We start from the raw sequence: 20,771 nt of genomic DNA on the forward strand, positions 1-20,771 counted from the left end.
ATATAACGTTATTTTATTATCGGTTGATAAGCACCAACAGTAGTTGTGATTCCTAATTATAACTAGCTGATATATGTACTGTTTTATTTACCAATTTTTATATATCAATTTTACGTATAAATCGTCTATGAAATCTTTGAAACATTGATTTTCCTGCTAACTTTTAAGGTCTTGAAATTTTGATATTACTCAAGTAGATTAAATATTCTTTTATCAAGTATATATTCAGCCTCTTAGATGTTTTAATTAAGAGATCAAAGGGGTATAAAGTAATTAAAAGTGCTCCGTAGCCCCAGGGATTACTGCGGACGTACCTGCAAGCGTATTCGAGGCCCAACTCATTAATACAGATTTTCTCGTTTCATTTAACACGTTCAGTCACAAATTAAATTGAAGATAAAGGAATACCCGGATTAAGACATACAGCATTTTTAATACAACAAAAACATAACAGATCATTGTATACTATATCTTACTGAGTACATAGCAAAATAATATTTTTGCACTGCGGGAGCGGTATACCTGTTGACGACCTGGTAGTGACACCCTCTTATATAAAGTATATTTTGTTCATTAAGAACGTGCTTTTTTGTAAAGAAAGAAAAAATAAGGAGATAGAACAAAGAAGCTGGATATACTCAGCGTCTCTTACACGAAGGGCGAAAATTTTCTTTAAATTCAAAAATAAATTGCTACTTTCAGAATTAGTTAATGACTGACTTTGCTGTTAATTGACTAATGAACGTTGGGTATTAGGTATAATTTGGAAACATATTACTGGTGATGCGCGCTTCCCCCCCGCCCCCCTGTCCTCCTCCGTGTGTCCGTTGCCCTTTCTCCAGTTCAAGTACAGTACGTCTATCAAGACAATAAAATATATCTCAAAGGGATAGAATAGTTTAGGCTATTTCTACTCCCCACTTCCCCTATCTTCCCTACCAGTATGCATCTTTAACAGGAATTAAAGTAATGACTAACGAAGTGCATTACAGATTAATCTAACTAGTTGACGAGGCCTAATAACACTAGATAACATTATCAAGCGAAAAAATGTAATATTGAATTGAAAAACCTTTATTCCTGATATGTCTGATCTGGTAACGGTGTTGGGCTTAATGCCTTATTTATATTACTCCTAAGCTGCATCACTTATGAACCCATCCCTGCCCTTGTGTGGCAGTGCACAATAGAAAGTTGTTTTCACATATTAAAACATTGATTGTAACCATGATATACATGTGCTTCAGTCTACAGTTTAGACCTATTGTCTTGTGTATTACCCTCTGTCCCTGCGTGACAGTGAATACCAGCATAATCCTCACTTTAATACGACTTAATTGAAATATCAGATTAGGCAAAATTGTAATTAATTTTATCAATAAAGATGTTAATAATGTTAATAATATCATCCTCCGGTGGGTTAAGGCCACAAATGCTGACTGACTAATCAGCATAATTATTTAAACCCTAAATATTGCATATAATTACAGTAACCTCTCACTGCATATAACAGACTAGGTGCTATCATCAAAAATATATATTCCCGTAACTCACTAATCAGGGCTTTAAGAATAAATATGTTAATACTGCTGCCCTGAGTAGATCAGAAGACAAGCACAGGAACAAGGAACCGGGTTTTCTGACTACAGGAATGGTTAAGCTTGAAGGTTAAGAGAGAGAGGTGGTTATCTTGAGATGATTTCGGGGCTTTAATGTCCCCGCGGCCCCGGTCCTCGACCAGGCTTCCACCCCCAGGAAGCAGCCCGTAGCAGCTGTCTAACTCCCAGGTACCTATTTACTCCTAGGTAACAGGGGCATCAGGGTGAAAAACATTTTGCCCATTTGTCTCCACCTCCACCGGGGATCGAACCCGGAACCTCAGGATTACGAATCCGAAGCGCTGTAGACCCAGCTGACAGGCGCCCACGTTTTCCTAATAGAGCGTCGCATTTTGCCACATACCCAAGCCAAAAATTGTCGTACTAGAAAATGTAAGCGGTTCGTGAAATTGACATTGTCCCGTTTTCTGTTTTGGGTGCTCTGGAAGGTTAGGATAAGGGCACTTTAGTACGACAGTTCTTGACGTTGGGGAACCTCAGGTGGACGGGCTGGGTAATGAGGCCTTTAAACTTAGCTCTAAATATGTAATGATCAAATTCATAAAAATGCATAACTCCTAAAAGCACTTGCATGATAAAATAATTTTGATTCATTATTTAGAAGCAAATAGAAACTCAAAAAATCTTCATCCTTCCCTGCGCACAAATTCTAATTTAATGATTAGTCGACGAGGCGAGAGAAAACGGCCAATGAAGCAAATTAGAATCTCACTTTGAGGCTTGTGATTGGTCTTGACACTAATGACATTATTACCGCTCCTGTCTTCATTGTAGAGGAGGAGGAGGGGGTGACGGGGGGAGATAGCTGTGATGAAGTTGGGAGATATGAGAGAAGTCAGAGGATGGTAGTAGAGGGGAGGAATGGCGAGACCAAGTGAGCGGTAATCTAGACACAACCATGGATGACGATCTAATAATAGAAGAGACGGTGTTTAATGAGGAACAACAGTGAGGAGAGAGGTTTTAGAGAAGTTGTTTATGAGGAGAAGGGAGGAGGAGAAAGGCCAGGAAGTCTCTGCTGCTCGCTCTGGTAAACACACCCCTTTCCCTTCATCCTATTTATTTTTTACACGAGTCTACCTCTCATTTCAGGCAGATTGATATGAAATATTTAATTGCATCAGTAGCTCATATAAGGTTGGTTTTAAGAGGTTTTCTTGTATTTAGGTGATAAGGTATAAATGGGGCTGTAATTATGATGATTGGTCATGGGTTTTTGAACATTTTCACAGGGCACCACATCCCCTCTTCCACCGTCCACCATCCATATCCTGCCTCCGTACTAAATTACTAGCCATACCGAATACTACCACCGCTGTTTACCATCATGTGAGGGGCACCACGCCCCCCTTACAGCTAATCACGCTCATCGAGGACTACTTGAATCATTATTATTCTGTGACACGAGTGTGGGGATGAAGGTCAGTCTCTGGTCGAGAGGACACGAGTGGCCGACATGAGGACCTACAGGTCTGGGACCCTGCCACACACCCCCTGTCTCCCCCACACACCCGTCTCCCCCCCACACACCCCCCCGTCTCCCCCACACACCCCCGTCTCCCCCACACACCCGTGTCTCCCCCCCCCCCCCCACTGTCAAGCACGCAGACTACCAATAACAAAAACACGCTCAACCACACAGACCTGAACATACACCACACGATTCTACAGTTGATGGACAGTTGAGAGGCGGGATCAAAGAACCGAAGCTCAACCCTCGCAAGCACAAATAGGTGAGTACACCAAGACAGGAAGAAGCGCGCGCACAAAAGAACGCATTTGCGGGAAGAACACGTGAACTATACCTATCTTTTATAGGTTTCTTTCCCTAAATTCTCCTCCATGTATCTCCTCCTCTCTCCACTATTCTTTCCTATCTCTCATATTTAAATTCTTTCCATTTTTACTATTCTCATCGCTACTGTCTTTCCCATTTTGCTATTCTTCTTTCCATATCATTTTTTCTTTTTCATCACCTACGGTTCTACCAATAATTCATCTATAATACTAAAACATTCAACATTAATATCCTTGGAGCTATCAGACTGTTGGCTTGGACAACCTGTCCTCTTAAAAAGAACGTCGCTTTTGGCCGTTTACCCGTATGGCCGAATTTGGACGTAATTTGAAAATAAAAAATAAAATGAAAATAAATTTGGGATTTTTTTTTTCAACAACAGTAAGTTAAGGGTCCTCTGATAGGTTAGGTGGGCAGGAAATTTTCATAAAGTTTCAAAACGTTATGAAAAACATGAATTTAAAGTGTCCTCTTATAACCTCTGCGCGTACGCCGGACGACTCAAATAGAAAACGGAACAGAACGTCACTTTTGTGAGTTGATTTCATTTCAAATTACGTCCAAATTTGGCCATAGTGCGCATACCAGCCAAAAGTGACGTTCTTTTTAAGAGGACGGGTTGGGTGGAGTGTGCAGGTTTGCGCTCTACGCAAATCATAAAATCAAGCCGCTCACGGGACCTGCCTCAAACCCTCAACTTTGTTTGAATGTTCAAATCGCAGTTTTATTTGTTGGCTAATTCTAATTATTAATCATAGGCTACTACTAATATTACTCATAAATCTACTATTACTTCCAGGTCTACCACCATTAACGATGAGGAAACAATGACGAATATCCATGAGATTATTTCAACGATAACACAGAAAATCGAATTTTCCCACACCACTGGACGTTCAATACACAAAAAGTGTGGTCATACGCTCGCAGTACTTTCCACAATGGCGTAATGTCCCACACTCAAGGGACCGGCCCATGTTTCTGCGTGGTTTTCTGTTATTTGTGGTCTGCAGCTGCTTGTTATGGCCACAGAATATGGAAAACAATCCGAGGGAGAACAAGGGCAAAAAATAGGGAGAGGGCGAAAAAGAAAAACACGTGTAGTGGACAGAAGAGTATCGTTGGGAGAGGACAATTATCAAGGATATAGAGCAGAATAGCTAAGCTCTCCCCCCACCCCAAACCACACGGCAAAAAACATCAATATGATAATATGGTTAATGTCTTTGTGACTCGGAAATGTGCCTCATTTGACACATTTTATATTATTTCATATATATATACATATTATATATAATGGGGTTACCACCACTGGTTGCGTTTGTAAGGACTCTCAACCTCGAAGAAGACGATATGTAGCATCCAGGGGAGCCTTGTGGGACACCCTCGTATACTCACACATTGTCTTCCACCACACCACTATATATATTGTGAATTTTGTCATTAAAAATTCATTGCACAAAATGGGTTACAACACTGGTTTTATTTATATATATATATATATATATATTATATATATATATATATATATATTTATATATATTATATATATATATATATATATATATATAAATATCCATGTATATGGATTTTATTTTGTTCTCCGTTTGTCACTTTCGTTGGACGTTTGCCGTTTTTGTTGTGCATTTTGGATTTTATTTTTTTGTGTTGGGCGTTGACCCACCAACAAAAAAATTCCAACTCTTCCAAAACAAAAATATACATTTCTTATCTTTAAATTCCGAATCGTTGTGCCCAGCATGGGAGACTACACAGGAATGTTATCTATCGACCTTCTGTGCTCTCTGAAATACTTTTTTGCGCTACGGCTCACAGGATGAGCATCTGGCGCGCAATAATCAGCAAATCTGGGCACCGAGAATATGTTCTCACCAATTAAAATGATTAAAAGTTAAAATTAACTTAGGAATCTGGAAAATATAAAATTATGAATACTTAATGATTGTGTTAGTAAAATCTATATAATTACGATCTAAATTCCCTTCATTCAGGCAGGTGTTTTCGTTTAATACCTTCGTAAAACACGTGCACAAGCGACTGTTTGTCAGTGCCGAGGCCCCTAGTCACCTCCCGTATGGATGATGAATAAAAAATAACACCGCAAATAGAACACATTTGTTCTCCATAATGACGTGGATAACTCCCTGCGGACCCGTCGGGGGGCAGGTCGCTCACCTCGCCAGGGCTGCGTAATACGTGATAACTCGGAATTAACACAGAGTCGAGAAGGAACTCTGATTAGAAAACTTCCGTCGAATCGTACCCGAGACGGTCGTTCCCCTCCTGGAGTGAGAGAGGCCCTGGCAGTTTTCTGTGAATATGGGTGTCGAGCGAAAAATTTATAGGGAGAGAGAAAATGAACTTCCTCTTGTGAAAGGGAAGGTGAGCTCCGTTTTCTGTTCCTTTGAGTAGTAAGGATAATAGAAAACGATATTTTCCAGTGATAACTTAAAAAAATATGTCACTGAAAACACGTGTAATGAGAAAATCTTTGGAGCAGAATGGAATCGATCCTGTCGTCCTGCTCCAAATATTTTCCCTCTCACAGCAGTTGTCTAACTCCAGGGATTTCTGTTCCGGCCGGTGATCGAACCCAGGATCTTCAATTGTTAGTCGAAAGTGTAGTCAGTGTACATTCACGCTTCTCGCTGTACACACACTCAAAATCACCTCAATACTGACATTTCTGGTTAGGTAAAACCACCGAATTTTTGACGGTTTGACAATCTATAGAGCGGACTACTCAACAGTGGACCTTCTCTCAAGCGTATCTGAAGCTTATAATTTGAAATTGTAATTTTTGTATAAGCTTTACAAATACAGCTTAGGAAGCATTTATTTATGGAATAAGCCGAGATAAATACACCACTACTGCTCAAAGTTCGTTCAGCAGTTCTCATGCTGCGTCAACTATCAATGTTGAACTGGTGGTGTGGGCGTGGTGAAGATGCCCATCCTGTGGGCATGGGTGGGTGGGGGGGGGGGGGCAAGGATGATCATCCTGTGAGCCGGGTAGGGGTAAGGATGCCCATCCTTACATTTCCTTCATGATCTGATTGTTGCTGCTAGAGGAGGGGGGCTAGTTTATTGTGCACTCCATACTCGTTCTGTGAGCGGTGGCGCAAAAAGGATTACAGAGGGCACAAAAGGTCTTTATCACTTCATGAACCTCTCAATCTTTTTTTCACATGTTACAGCCCCGCTCCTGTGCCAGGTAAGTCCACTACGGGCTCACCATAGCCCGTGCTACTTTGAATATTTTGTTCCCAGTAGCTGAATATAAAACAACTCAATCTTTTCCCTCCGTCTCCTCCCTTGTCTCCCAATCATTGTCTCCTGCGCGCGGTTTTCCCGCTCAACGATTAAATTATCCATCTAACTGGATCTGGCAGCTCATTCGTAGAGTTTCCGGCTAGTAAATATGATCGAATAAAACATGCGCCAAAGTAAAAAAATCGATCTACTTAAACCATGATTGGCGGATCATATCCCGTAACGACCCAACTGTGACTTCATGATGGAAACAATTCCTCACGGGTGGAAACACTTGCGAGGACTGAGGTGGTCACGAGAGACTTATGAAGTTGATAATAAATACGGATTAGTAATACAAGATAAAGAGAAGAGACGAGAAATAACGGAAGGAAGGAATAACAGAAGTCGGAAAATGTTGATAAGGTTCGGTTTGGGATTAAGGTAGTGAGGACAGGAACCCTATTAGGCATATCAAGGTTCCAATAGGCTACCGGACCTATTTACTACTATATTGTTTGTTACTAGATTGCTAGTTTTCTACCCGAAACGCTATGCGTACTAGTGACTTTAGGTATTACATGTACTATCTCTAAATCCCATCATTATGTAACTCAATGGATGTACCTTTACCTAAATAAAGAATCTTTATCTGATGAACAGATTCATCAGGCTAGAGAAAACGGAGCCCAAATATTTCTGGCCTGCCGGGGTACTAAAGCCTTGACCTCTCGACAGAGTGTTCCTAAATCACAGTATTCCTGCAGAAATCGCTTTACAAAAAGTAGAATAAATCACATTTACACCAGACCTGCAACTATCTGTTACTCTACCCATGTTCGCTAGGCTACCATACACTGCCAAGCACCGGGTCGGACGCGGCCTCAAGAGGAAGACAAAAAGCCCGCGAAATACATATAGAAACAAGACTTAGAAACTTCACAATGAAGGTAAAATACAGAACCTGGATATTATTAAAATTGATTCCTTCTGAAGTGTTTATTAAACAAGATTTACAATACTACAAATAATCATTATATAAATTTACATTAACATTGGAGGAATTTGGGACATGGGAGTGTGCCATGTTGTGTATTTAGCTAGTTGTGCTTGCGGGGGTTGAGCTCTGGCTCTTTGGTCCAGCCTCTCAACTGTGTGTGTGTGTGTGTGTGTGTGTTGTGGTGTGTGTGTGTGGTGTGTGTGTGTGTGTGTGTGTGTTTGGTGTGTGTGTGTGTGGCGCCGCGCGCGCGCGCGTGCGGGGGGGGGGGGGGAGGGGGTAATGGAGGGAGGGTTGGAAGTTCAACCCAGCAATTAATTTATTAGTTAGAGGGCTGCAAGATCAGGCCGCCACCTTCTTCCTGGCCTTGATGAGTAAGGTGGCCGCCACCTTCTTCCTGGCCTTGATGAGTAAGGTGTCCGTCACAGTCTTCTTGGGGTTGATGAGTAAGGTGTCCGTCACAGTCTTCTTGGGGTTGATGAGTAAGGTGTCCGTCACAGTCTTCTTGGGGTTGATGAGTAAGGTGTCCGTCACAGTCTTCTTGGGGTTGATGAGTAAGGTGTCCGTCACAGTCTTCTTGGGGTTGATGAGTAAGGTGGCCGCCACAGTCTTCTTGGGGTTGATGAGTAAGGTGGCCACCACCGTCTTCATGGCCTTGATGAGTAAGGTGGCCGCCACCGTCTTCATGGCCTTGAGTAAGGTGGCCGCCACCGTCTTCATGGCCTTGATGAGTAAGGTGGCCGCCACCGTCTTCATGGCCTTGATGAGTAAGGTGGCCGCCACAGTCTTCCTGGTCTTGATGAGTAAGGTGGCCGCCACCGTCTTCATGGCCTTGATGAGTAAGGTGTCCGTCACAGTCTTCTTGGGGTTGATGAGTAAGGTGGCCGCCACCGTCTTCCTGGCCTTGATGAGTAAGGTGGCCGCCACAGTCTTCCTGGTCTTGATGAGTAAGGTGGCCGCCACTGTCTTCATGGCCTTGATGAGTAAGGTGGCCGCCACCTTCTTCCTGGCCTTGAGAGTAAGGTGGCCACCACCACCTTCCTGGCCTTGATGAGTAAGGTGGCCACCCTCCACCTTCCTGGCCTTGATGAGTAAGGTGGCCACCTCCACCTTCCTGGCCTTGATGAGTAAGGTGGCCGCCACCACCTTCATGGTCTTGATGAGTAAGGTGGCCGCCACAGTCTTCTTGGGGTTGATGAGTAAGGTGGCCGACATATTCTTCCTGGCCTTGATGAGTAAGGTGGCCGCCACACCTTCATGGTCTTGATGAGTAAGGTGGCCGCCAACCTTCTTCCTGGCCTTGATGAGTAAGAGGGCTGTCAGCCTCCTCACCTTGAGCAACAGGGCAGCTAGGAAAAGCCCTAACCAGCACCAGACCAATCAGAACGAGCCATGGATGGCCTGAGAAGGCCAGACCAACGAGGGCAAGCCTCGTATGGCCTGAAACAACCAAACCAACCATTGTCAGCCACGGATACCCTGAGAACAGCAGACCTGATATGACGAGCCAGATATGACCCGAGAACACCAGCCCAGCCAACACAAGCCAGGTGTGACCCAAGCATATCAGGCCAGCCATGGCCAGCCAGGTGTGACCCAAGTACACCAGGCCAGCTATTGCAAGCTGAGGATGGCCCGAGTACGCAAGCCCGGCCAACGCGAACCATGGATGAACAGCCTCCCCGGACCAGCCAGCGCTCGCTAAGTTAGACCTGAGAGTACCCGACCAGCCATCGCGGGCCAGTAGCGATTTAAAACAATATACCAGATATCGTGAGCCGGGGATCATTTGGGATATCAATCCAGCTATCGACAGCATGGGATGTTCCGTAATTCTGCGAGTCACACATGACCCGATGTTGTAGAATAGCCGTTTCGAGCCAGGTATGACTGAAATGAGTATCAGACCAGCGAGACAAAGCCAGGGATGATTAGAGACAAGAGACCAAGCATCACTTGTCACTGCTGTTTTCTAGACGAGACATGAGCCATCGTGAACCGGGCAGGCTAGCTAGAGCCATGAGTAAACACCCCTAACAAACACGAAATACAAAATAGGATTGCCGATACCGTTTAAGATACATGTAGGCTCAATGTCTACTCTCTGTAAATTACATTCAGTGATAAGCTTCTCAGCTCAAAGCAGAGAAAATTACTCTGGTTTCTCCAAGCCTCCGGCGACGCAGATCTTGGTCAGGTACTCTTGGTTTAAGTCTGTGGTGTTGGGTGCTGCCTCAGTCTCTGGTGATGAAAGTCTTCAGCGACCCGCCTTGTAACGTCTGTCTGTTGACGCGAGACCTTCGGTCAGTCCTAAACAGAAAAACATTCATGTTGACTTCCATACCTGCCCTCACACGCATGCCTTATTTCCCAATCTTCTGTTTATGTAAGACAATGTATGCGTTACAAGAGAATTTATATATCACCCATCCCGTTTGCCTGTAAATTTAAATTTGACGTAAAACTGTTTACACACAGGCTTATTTGTCTATGTGACGGGAAAGCCATCGCAGACTCGACAAAAAGTTAAATTTAGAAAATGTTATATTGTGGTGAATATACATTACCTAAGCCATGGTGTTTGAAAATATTTGATAGATTTTACTAAAAGGAGATTTTTTGGAACATGGCGGTAAGGTTTCCAACCAGGGGGGATGCCTGTACCCAACAGCGAATGCAAGATTGATGGCATTTCAGGGGTGCGACAAAGAGATAGGCTGCGTCGCGATTCGCCAAAAATGATCCATTGGGATTTAAGTAAAAGATACTATAGAATGCTATCTTGAAATATGATACTGCATTACTTTGGTATGTTATGTAAACTTAAATCAAACATTTTCCATTGGTACGGGCATAGAAAAGGTTGGGAACACCTGGAAAATGGGTGATAAATAACCCTTAAACCTATGCAGTCAAACGCAGGAATTATCATTCTTGGTCAAGACATTTGGTACCTGAATAATATTACAAACTAATCGTTTCTTCCTCAGGCTATTTTGTTAAAAATTGGTAGTTGTAAATGACCGAGTAAGAATCATTCCGTAGCTAAGAATTATCCCTAACTAAAACTATCTCCAGTGCCCTCAACAGGTAAACAAGAAATTTATAAATTTAGATTCTAATTTAGCAAATTGGTGGAACGAATAGGAATCTATTCAAATAATTAGTTCCTGAGAGCCAGCTGCACTTTGCTATTTTGGTCGAGTGAATAAAAACTATCGTGATGCTGTTTAACTTTTGATCTTATGATATATAAATCATTGTATACAGCCTATTTAGTTTCATAGTATAAGACATCATCATGCTTCTAGCTTAGTCTGTGTGATCTAGTAGCTCAAGAGCCTTATTTGATCAATATAATTACAGTGAATTCCGTATATTAATCCTAAGCTTCTACATCCCAGTTTCATATTTCCGTCGCTTTTAAAGCATGTTATATATAAGCTAACTTCCACCTTGTTTACAGTTAATCTTCCTGTTCTATTAATCCAGAGTTTGCTCAAGGGTTATAGTGAAGGGATTCTCAACGTTAAAAATCTCAATTATAGTTTTAGCATAATGCTTCGGATATCTGTATAACAACGTAATGTCAGCAGTTCAAGCAAATGTACATTTCGTTTGCTACTAATCTACACAAGATTACTAATCCCATCTCTAATTCCCAAAACAAATTATCCGTCAGTCTGTACTTTACCATAGGATAGACCATCCAAAGACGTCCCGTTCTGATGTAATAAGCTTATCGCTGGTCTTGCCAGTCCACGATTCTTCCGTTTTGCGAAGCAGAGCAATCTGAAAGAAAATAAAAGCTGTGACAATGAATAGGAAAGAATCAGTAGGAGAGAAATAAAAGCGTAAATTATATGACCGTCCCCGAACTGTTATTAAGGCAGCAGCAGGGAGGGAAGACGCGCCCTGATCACTATCACCAGGACCCGTCCATCACCAGGGTCGGGCTCAGGTGCTACTGGACACTGCCACTATCCCTCTTTTCTGATTTCCTTATAAACATTTTCCGCTACAGACCAAGCGACCCACCCTGATTGTCACTGTTCAACGAGTGCCAGGCGATACCCACCTCCTCCTCACGGCACCGTTCAATGAATAATGAAAAGTAAATATAATATAAGCCGTTTAGACGAGTTATCAAGCAAGTCATCCACGTATAATCGGCCACTGTTACAGGCCTTCAGTATAGCGCACCAGGACACTTCTTGCTCGCGTTTTCTACTGTATCAACGACTTTGAAATTCATTTTGCCCAGCTTGGTGTGGCGTTTAAGGCCTGATAATATCTGGGAGATTATTAAGGCCACCTATAGTGGTTTGACCAACCTGTAAGAATGGGCGTAGTTTAGAACAAAAGTAAACTATGTATTATGAGAAGCGATTTGGTTTGGCGTTGGGCTTAACTTCTCTCAACCTATGGGGAAGTTATGAAGAAAAGAGCAGCAGCTTACTGACCGACAAGCAAGAATATTTTTCCCCTGAGCATAGTCCATAACTAAAGAAAACTCTCAGTGCACTATATATACACCGATAAGGGTATATCCCCTTATAAGAATACCCGAGTATATATACCCCTGTAAGAAGCGAAATACCCATTTCAGTACAAATATTCATTGTTACTGTAGTGAAGGAAACTGACTTCGATTTGAACATAGAAAACGGGACGGAAATTCGCATAGCTTCGCTATTTCCGTAATCGATTGATAAAAAGTAGGAGTTAAACTAAGTTATATAATTACATAACATTCACATCGTACATTTTCAGTTTGATAAATCTTGAGAAAAGCGCTATATAAACGTTTATTGTTAAAATTAGAGATATAGTAAATAGTAATGATTAAATTATATATACAGCACCCTCCCAGGAGGATGGTGAAGGTCTAGCTATCTCCAGGACCCGTCCATCACAAGGGGAGGAGACCCAACGCGACCTCCATACTAACACTATAATGCATTTGTTGGCAGTCCTCAGTAGCGTTTATATCTTCAACCTGCCTGAGATCAGCACATACACCGGAAGTAATATTAATACTCTTTGCAGGCGAGGAGTCACAATAACGTGGCTAAAGTATGTTGACCAGACCACACACTAGAAGGTGAAGGAACGACGACGTTTCGGTCCGTCCTGGACCATTCTCAAGTCGATTGAGAATGGTCCAGGACGGACCGAAACGTTGTCGTCCTTTCACCTTCTAGTGTGTGGTCTGGTCAACATATTTTAATACTCTGCTTTCATTTCTTGTAAAGCGTTGATGTTGAAAAAATCAATTTACCCCCCCCCCCCCCGTGCGACATATATAAATCAATGTCCCAGGTGCAAAACAATATGCCAATTACAGGTGAAAAAATTAATTTTTTATCCAGTGTCAAAAGCTTCATCCCCTCAAAGAAAGTCCGGTTTACAAGACATCCCAAAATAATTAGTTGACACAACTACTTACCACCTGAGAAAACAATGCTGCTGTACACACAGTGTGTGGAGTGATCAAGTAATCTGTTTGATCAGCTGCAAAATACTTGATAATGATTCGTGTACACTGTCCTGATGTTGATGCCCGTTTTCTTTAGAATCAAAATGATGGGAAAGACTAAATTATTTTTATAGAGGCGTATTTTTCAATGACGATAGTAATATTCAAACTTATATTTTATATTTGTTTAATATTGTGTACTTTATTACCCGAGATTATTTTTTTACATTTCGGTAGACTTGGTTTGGCAAAATATTCTATTTCACAAACGGATTTTTCACACCAAAATGATACTATTTAACGAAACAACGAACACAGACAAATTATATGATCGCTGCATATGCCAACTTCGTTATATATATATATATATATATATATATATATATATATATATATATATATATATATATATATATATATATATATATATATATATATATATATATATATATATATATATATATATATATATATACATACAATTTCCTTAAGCACTGAACAATGTTCAGTGCTAAAGTATACTTTGTTGCCTAATAAGATATTGAAGTCTTAACTCTCGCTAACAAAAGAAGCGCGCACACTGCGTACGAAGACGCCCTCAATCACTTCAACTGGTCAATAACAACAACATGGTGATCCTCCGGACCCGCAACTGGTCAATGGTGATCCTCCGGACCCGCAACTAGCCAGCTATACCGTCACCCACTGTGAGTTCTGACAGTGTCTGGCCTCCGGCTACCCAAGACCAGATGGACCTGCTTGGTGCCAGGCGCGGACGGGGAAAAGTCTCTCTTCAACACTGTACTACTGGCCCAGGTGTTAGGCTTGGCACCTAAAAACAAGGCCTAATACTTGGCTTCAGCAGTAACCAGATAAAGTCGAAAATTCCTGGAAAATATGATAGGTTTCCGAGAAGCCGATGATGATGGCATCCTTTGGCAGCAGGAAGCTGCTTCTGGAAACTACTCAATAGCTCGATCGATATAGCTTCGCCCTTACACACGTGGGGTCACCGGTTCGAATCTCCTAGAACCCAGGTAACTGGGATGGATTGACACCTAGCTCGCACATGGAAAAATAATGAAGTGACAACTTGATCCTTGCTAGACGCGGTTGTGTAATGGTCCAGGACGGACCCAACCCGGACGGACGGACCACAACGTCGTCACCTTTATTTTCAGATAAAGGTGAAATTAGGTGCAGTGAAATTTAGAATGTTTTTGCATCCACTTCATATACGGCTACAATTAACTGTATCAGCTATATGATTAACATTCCCTGTCAATATAATCGAAGCTAACAACAAATAATTACCCGGTACATTTGAACTATTAACATTGTTGTTGTTGTTGTTTTAGATTCAACTACTCGGAACAAAATGTTCCAAGTAGCACGGGTTATGGTGAGCCCGTAGGAGACCACGATTAATAATAGTTAATAGACCGGCAATGGGACCTACTGAGGACTATGGGGTGTAACGAGGAAGCGCCTTGTACAATAGTATTCACCACACTGACAACCGATAGTTAAAAATCTGTCAATTGCTTCTTAAATTTCCTCGTGGTATTCAATGCATCTGACATTGCATGGTCCCACGCTTGTAACCTATGGGCATATTAAATACATGTTGTGCTATATGTTATTATGTAAAAGAAAACACACTAGTCAACTCGAATCCCATTTTAAAATATTTAATCTCATTCAATAAACGATGTGGTAGAGTTGAAGGCATCCACTGACGCGTTTGGGTCATTTTAGGGGAATTATACACGCTCTATTGACTCTTACTGGTCCCATGTGTTCCTTAATTAGGTCCCTTACTGCTGTCAGCAAGGCCTGTCTCTGCCTTGGGTGGAGGTCAGTCTGACGGGCCCTCAGATGATCACTCACTATTTACAGTTATGTTATTATACTACAATGATTTGTTTATTATTGGAAACAACGTCATTGTTAGAATACTTTTAATAATATACTTTAGTTTAATAAATAACAAAACTCGCTCCTGAACCACGAAAATTATATTCTGAAATTAACCTCACCCTCAATAGAAAACAAACCAAACTAAAAAAATGTTAACGGGGCAACTATTATATTGTGTAAGTGACTTTTTTTTTTTAGTTTTATAAGGACAGTTACATTTGCTCTTATTATGCTATTAATAATATTGGAAGATAAAGATAGGGAAGTGGAGGTAAACGGGGGGGTAGGGGGAGATGACGAGGGAGGGGTGGGAGGGAGGAGTGTGCACTCTCCTACACTCTTCCGAGAGAGAGATTGAGTGTAAATCTGGTAGACAGATGAGCTAGAAGGGAATGAGACAGGACAGACAGGCCGGCAGACAGCTGGGAGAGATGAACCGATATACAGAGGGGGTAAAAATATGAACACGTGACGCCACAGGTGGAGGGTCGACCTACCGTCCCTTCCTGTCACAGGTGGGAGGGGAGGGTTGACCTCTCCTCGTTTCCCCTCACTGACCAGGTGACTGACGGGTGACGGTGATGATTGGGGAAAACAAGGGGGAAGAATGGACAGGGATAGAAGGGATAAAGCCTGCGAGTGGAGAGGGGGGGGGGCGGGAAGTAGGGGGGAAGCGGGAGACGTGGGTACAGCAGAGAGTAGGGGTAGACGAAGGAACGGGGGCATACGAATGGGGGGAAAAGGTACAAAGAGAGGGGAGGGGGGGGGGGAATAGTGGAACGAATGGTAACCGCTACCATTTTCTCTGACAAGTATTGACCTTAGGTAAAGTGTACGTCAACGCGACATGCTATAACGAAAACAGGTTGTACGAGAATTCACGTTTCGACCAATGACTTCACGTTGTCTCACCGACTCTTATACGGTGGACCGTGAGGCAAGATCACTATTTATTGTGACCTTGTATGGCAGTCTTGACCTTGAGTTCACCTCAGACTCAATGGCCGTAGACACGTTCCTGGTAACGTCTCAGACATTTTTAGATTTAGTTCTAACGGGGAAAAAAATAAAATGGAAACAATAGGAGTGAGGTAAAGAATTCTCAAAACCACTCAGGGAAACACAAGGGAACACAGGGAGGACTAGGAAACACTGGGGGAACACAGGGGAGACTAAGAAACATTAACCTTACTTTGGTGTTTTCGGGGCTTAGCGTCCCCGCGGCACGGTCGTCGACCAGGCCTCCTGGTTGCTGGACTAGTCGACTAACACTATGGAACACAGGGAGGACAAGATTTAATACGGCATGCAAGAGTCGCGTTGAAGAAAACGGTAAATATGCCAGATTTCCGAGAAGCTGATGATGGACTAAGGAATGTGAGGATACACGTGGGTGACGTTAACATGGGAGGTGAGCTAGTGGTGGGTGACGTGACAAGAGATTACTATCTATAATAAAATTACAAATATTCTTAGTAAAGCCCAGGGACGTAGTATACCATAAAGACCAGGTGGTATAACAGTACCCCCAATTGAACAATTGGGACTAAAGAACATTCTCGGTAAAAAGAAAGCTTGGTACAAAAGAAACAAGGATGGGAAATTAATGTAAAAAAAAATTGTCAAACTAGTAATTAATGTTACAAAATATATAGGCAAAAAAAAAAATTATAAAATACATACAGTAAAAACAAATCCTAATTGTTTTCACACATCAAAGATAGATTAACGAGTATACTGGACTAGGCCCCATATAACAAATGAGTAGTATTTCAGATAAATACTTTGTATTTACTAGAGAAAAACTTAATATACTGCCTGCAGCTGAACAAATATTTATAGGTGGAGAGAGTAAAGTACTATAATGATAACCAATGAGAAAGTTATTAAACAAAGATACATTAAAGTCAATTATGTCCCTATGGCCAAACTACTTCCCAGGACGCTTAACGATTGTAAAAAGCAGGTTATTGACTTTAGCCCTTAAGATCATAATTTATTGCTAATGCTTTATATGTACTTAAAGCAACATTAATCAACGAAATACAAAATATTGATCAATATAAAACATAAGAGAAATAGTCATTACTTCAGTTACCAAAACATTGAGGAAAAATTTAATGTTAGACAAAGAATGTTTACATTTCCGAGCGCGTAATTAATGTTTCCAAGTGACCAATCTCGCCTGGAGGGTAAGGCGAGTTTTTCTAATTTGTGTTGCGATACAAACCTCGCATTAACAGGAAAAATAATAATGTTAAGTGTTCCTTGAGCTTCCAGGCAAATATGGCATCAAACACATAAGAAAATTAAAAAGTCATCAGTGGAAGTAAGACCGTTATTGACCGTTCTCAGGAGCTTTCATAATTGTGTTTTGTTTTACAAGAAAAAATATGTATTTTTTGACGATTTTATTACACAAGTTAATTTTCACCAAAAGCTGTAGGTAGTTTACGAGTTCCTATAACCGTTTTGAAGCAGTTATAATGTACAGCTGAAATGTTAACATTTCCAATTGTAGCTGTTATCAGGATGCATTGTTAGGATCTCGTTAACAGGCGTCACAAACCTACAGAATCCGGTACACTAAACATTTCCTGGATACGACCTTTGCCTGCCTTTTATCCTCTATACCTGTCCCCCAAGGTAGTTATCAGTGCTCCCTTCTAGCACAGCGTTTGATTTACAATCGTTGTTACTAGGCATAATAAAGACCAAGTTATAATACAGAGGTGGTAAAGGAGCTCTGGATATCGAGTCTCTTTAATGCTTGAAGGTGCAGGAAACTTAAGTGTTGTCCAAACCACACACTAGAAAGTGAAGGGACGACGACGTTTCGGTCCGTCCTGGACCATTCTCAAGTCGATTGTGCACTATTAAGTACACTATTAAGTGTACTTCCATGTCATCCATTTGCATGTGTAACCTATGTTGATACTAACACCCTAAGACTTAAATAATGGGGCTATAGAAACATTTTAACTACCTATATACCATTAAGTGAAACTCGGTAGTAATCTCTCACGGAATTAACAACGAAAGCAAAGACATGCTTAGAACAAAAGTAAATTTAGATAATTACAAGTTTAAAACGTTAATATCAATTAACTAATTATCAAAAAGCACCAAGCCGGGAAGATTATGTAGCATATAAATTAAAACCTGTATAAACTATTAACTCAAGTACGAAATACACAACACTTGTCCTCGACACACAAGAACAAGTATATACACAGTTCGGCTCCTGCTCACATGTGCCACTATGCCGAGGTCAAAGCAAAACGCGGGAACAAAAAAGTAATTTCCGATATTAAGTGAACACCTGTTAAGAGCCACAGATATATTTACTACAGCAATGAATACCATACTTAGAGAAATCACATTAACATGCAACCCGTCCTCAACAAGTCCATTACATCCAGCTGTCGACCCCACAGACGCATTCATAAATTTTAACATGCGGTTCATTCAAAACGGGAATTTTCAAGAATAAATTAATATTATAATATATTGGCATATTGTTTATATATAGGCATAGGATAGGTTAGGTTAGGTGTTTAGGTTCTGTTGGCGATTATTTGTATTTGTAGTACGTGGGTGAAGCATTTATAGCGTTGCGATTCGAACAAAATTCGTCAGTGAAACACTTGTTCCGGATATGTTCGAACGTCAGCAGTTGTGAGTCAGCCCGTCCTCCAAACAAAGATCCAAAAGTGATTCCATGCACCCGCCAAACCCCCTGTTTATGAATTAAAAGCTGTTTACACACGACTCAACTGCTGACGTTCGAACATATCCGGAACAAGTGCTTCACTGACGAATTTTGTTCGAATCACAACGCTGAAAATGCTTCACCCACGTACTACAAATACAAATAATCGCCAACAGAACCTAAACACCTAACCTAACCTATACCTATATATGCACAATATGCTAATATATTATAATATTAATTTATAATTGCGAAAATTCCCGTTTTGAATGAACAGCATGTTAAAATTTATGAATGCGTCTGTGGGGTTGACCGCTGAATGTAATGGACTTGAGTCGAGGACGGGTTGTGTGAGTAGTGTGTAAACCGCTTTTCATTCATAAACAGGGGGTTTGGCGGGTGTATGGAATCACTTTTGGATCTTTGTTTGGAGGACGGGCTAGAGCCCGTCCGAGAGAACGTTGCCCGTTGCGAGCCCGTTGCGAGAACGGGTTGGAGCATTTACAGCGTTGTGGTTCGAACAAAATTCGTCAGTGAAGCACTTGTTCCGGAAGTGTTCGAACGAAATTAGCTGCGAGTCGTGTGTAAACTTTTTCATTCATAAACAAGGGGTTTGGCGGGCGCATGGAATAACTTTTGGGTTTTTGTTTGGAGGACGGGCTGTATGGTTTAGTTGACAAGAGCGCGTCTGGGAAAACACACTGTATAGGTTCGAACCCTCATGAAGGCTCCTGAGGATTCATTAAATACCAAATTAAAAAATAAAGAAAAATACGAATTGGTTTACTGGTAAGTGCATCAAGCCAGAATTAAGATGGAACAATGCACACACATTCATTGCATTATGGAAAACGGGGAATGAAGGAAAATTTGTAAATAAAGTAACGAGGAAATGTCATTAGCCAAACTTTTGGTAAACAGAACGCAAGAACATGCAACTGACCGTCATTAGACTGATTCCAATATCTGCCACTCACCAGTCTCTACGCACCAGTAAGTACACTCCACACACTAGTCTCCGCTCTATGACTGTCATCTCCACAGTACAGCAACTTGACCACTCGACTCTTTGAGTGGCAGAGATATTGTCGCGTGACAATCTTATCACACAATTACCTCGTGTCGGTGAATCATTAAGTTATATTCGAGGATTCTGCAGTGTACAGTCATAACTTTTCTACATAAACATCTAGAACAGATATTACCAGCATCTAAAAGTACAAATTCTGGCAATAAAATATTACTACTCGCCTGGTCACATTTATGTGAGACTAAGTACATTACACTTCAGTTTACCCTCCGACACAAACACGTCGCTCATTTTCTTAAATACTTAATATAATTGTGTAAGCAATTACAGTCTTGTAGCTTTCCTAAAGACCCCTACTGAAATGTGTAACTCTGGTGGCCTCACCTCTGGATCTCCAAGCTTTTTCGTTACACCAGATTTTCAGATATATAAATTTATCTGGTTAACTATTTTTCCTGGTCATTCAGGAGGCCTGGTCGACGACCGGGCCGCGGGGACGCTAAGCCCCGGAAGCACCTCAAGGTAGGTAACCTCCAGACAATTAAGGTAATGGTGATCGTCTATCTAGGTTAACCCTGCAACATGCAAGCTTGCAATCACATTTAAAGGCGCAACATTCCGTTTTTCAGGAAATTGTTCAATGTCACGGTGTCATTACAATGATTGACACTTGAATGTCATAAATTTATGAGCATTTTAAAATTTTTGCTACGAATAATATAATCATTTCCTATCAAGAAATAGGAAATGAAAGTTCAGAAACGTGTTAGTTGGTCTCACCGTAAGGTGTACAAAAACGTAAGATCACCATTAACGGTCAACATTATCATAGTTATCCCAGACATGACATAGAAAACGGTGATTATTATTATTATTTTGCGAAACGTTAAATTATATAAAACACTAAAACATGTTGTTTAGGGTTTTATATACAATAATTTTA

The 20,771-nt window shown here is 41.3% G+C and overlaps 1 protein-coding gene across 6 annotated transcripts in view; it reads right to left on the reverse strand.

Annotated features, from left to right (window-relative positions):
* LOC138349569 (apolipoprotein D-like) overlaps positions 1 to 19,873 on the reverse strand; it is a 47,376-nt gene extending 27,503 nt beyond the window's left edge. For 2 of the 6 annotated variants that reach the window (XM_069334585.1, XM_069334580.1), the window contains exons 1-3: positions 19,776 to 19,849; positions 16,279 to 16,357; positions 11,382 to 11,479 (exon numbers count right to left, since the gene is read on the reverse strand). In XM_069334585.1, the coding sequence (XP_069190686.1) occupies positions 11,382 to 11,479; positions 16,279 to 16,357; positions 19,776 to 19,834 (236 nt within the window). In that variant the 5' untranslated portion in view covers positions 19,835 to 19,849. Of the gene's footprint in view, positions 1 to 11,381; positions 11,480 to 16,278; positions 16,358 to 19,741 lie in introns of all 6 variants that reach the window. The other 4 variants (XM_069334598.1, XM_069334592.1, XM_069334587.1 and 1 more) reach the window with 2 other exon arrangements.
* Between the last annotated feature and the right edge of the window lie 898 nt (positions 19,874 to 20,771).

Source organism: Procambarus clarkii, chromosome 4 (assembly GCF_040958095.1).
Source record: "Procambarus clarkii isolate CNS0578487 chromosome 4, FALCON_Pclarkii_2.0, whole genome shotgun sequence".
Taxonomy (NCBI): domain Eukaryota; kingdom Metazoa; phylum Arthropoda; class Malacostraca; order Decapoda; family Cambaridae; genus Procambarus; species Procambarus clarkii.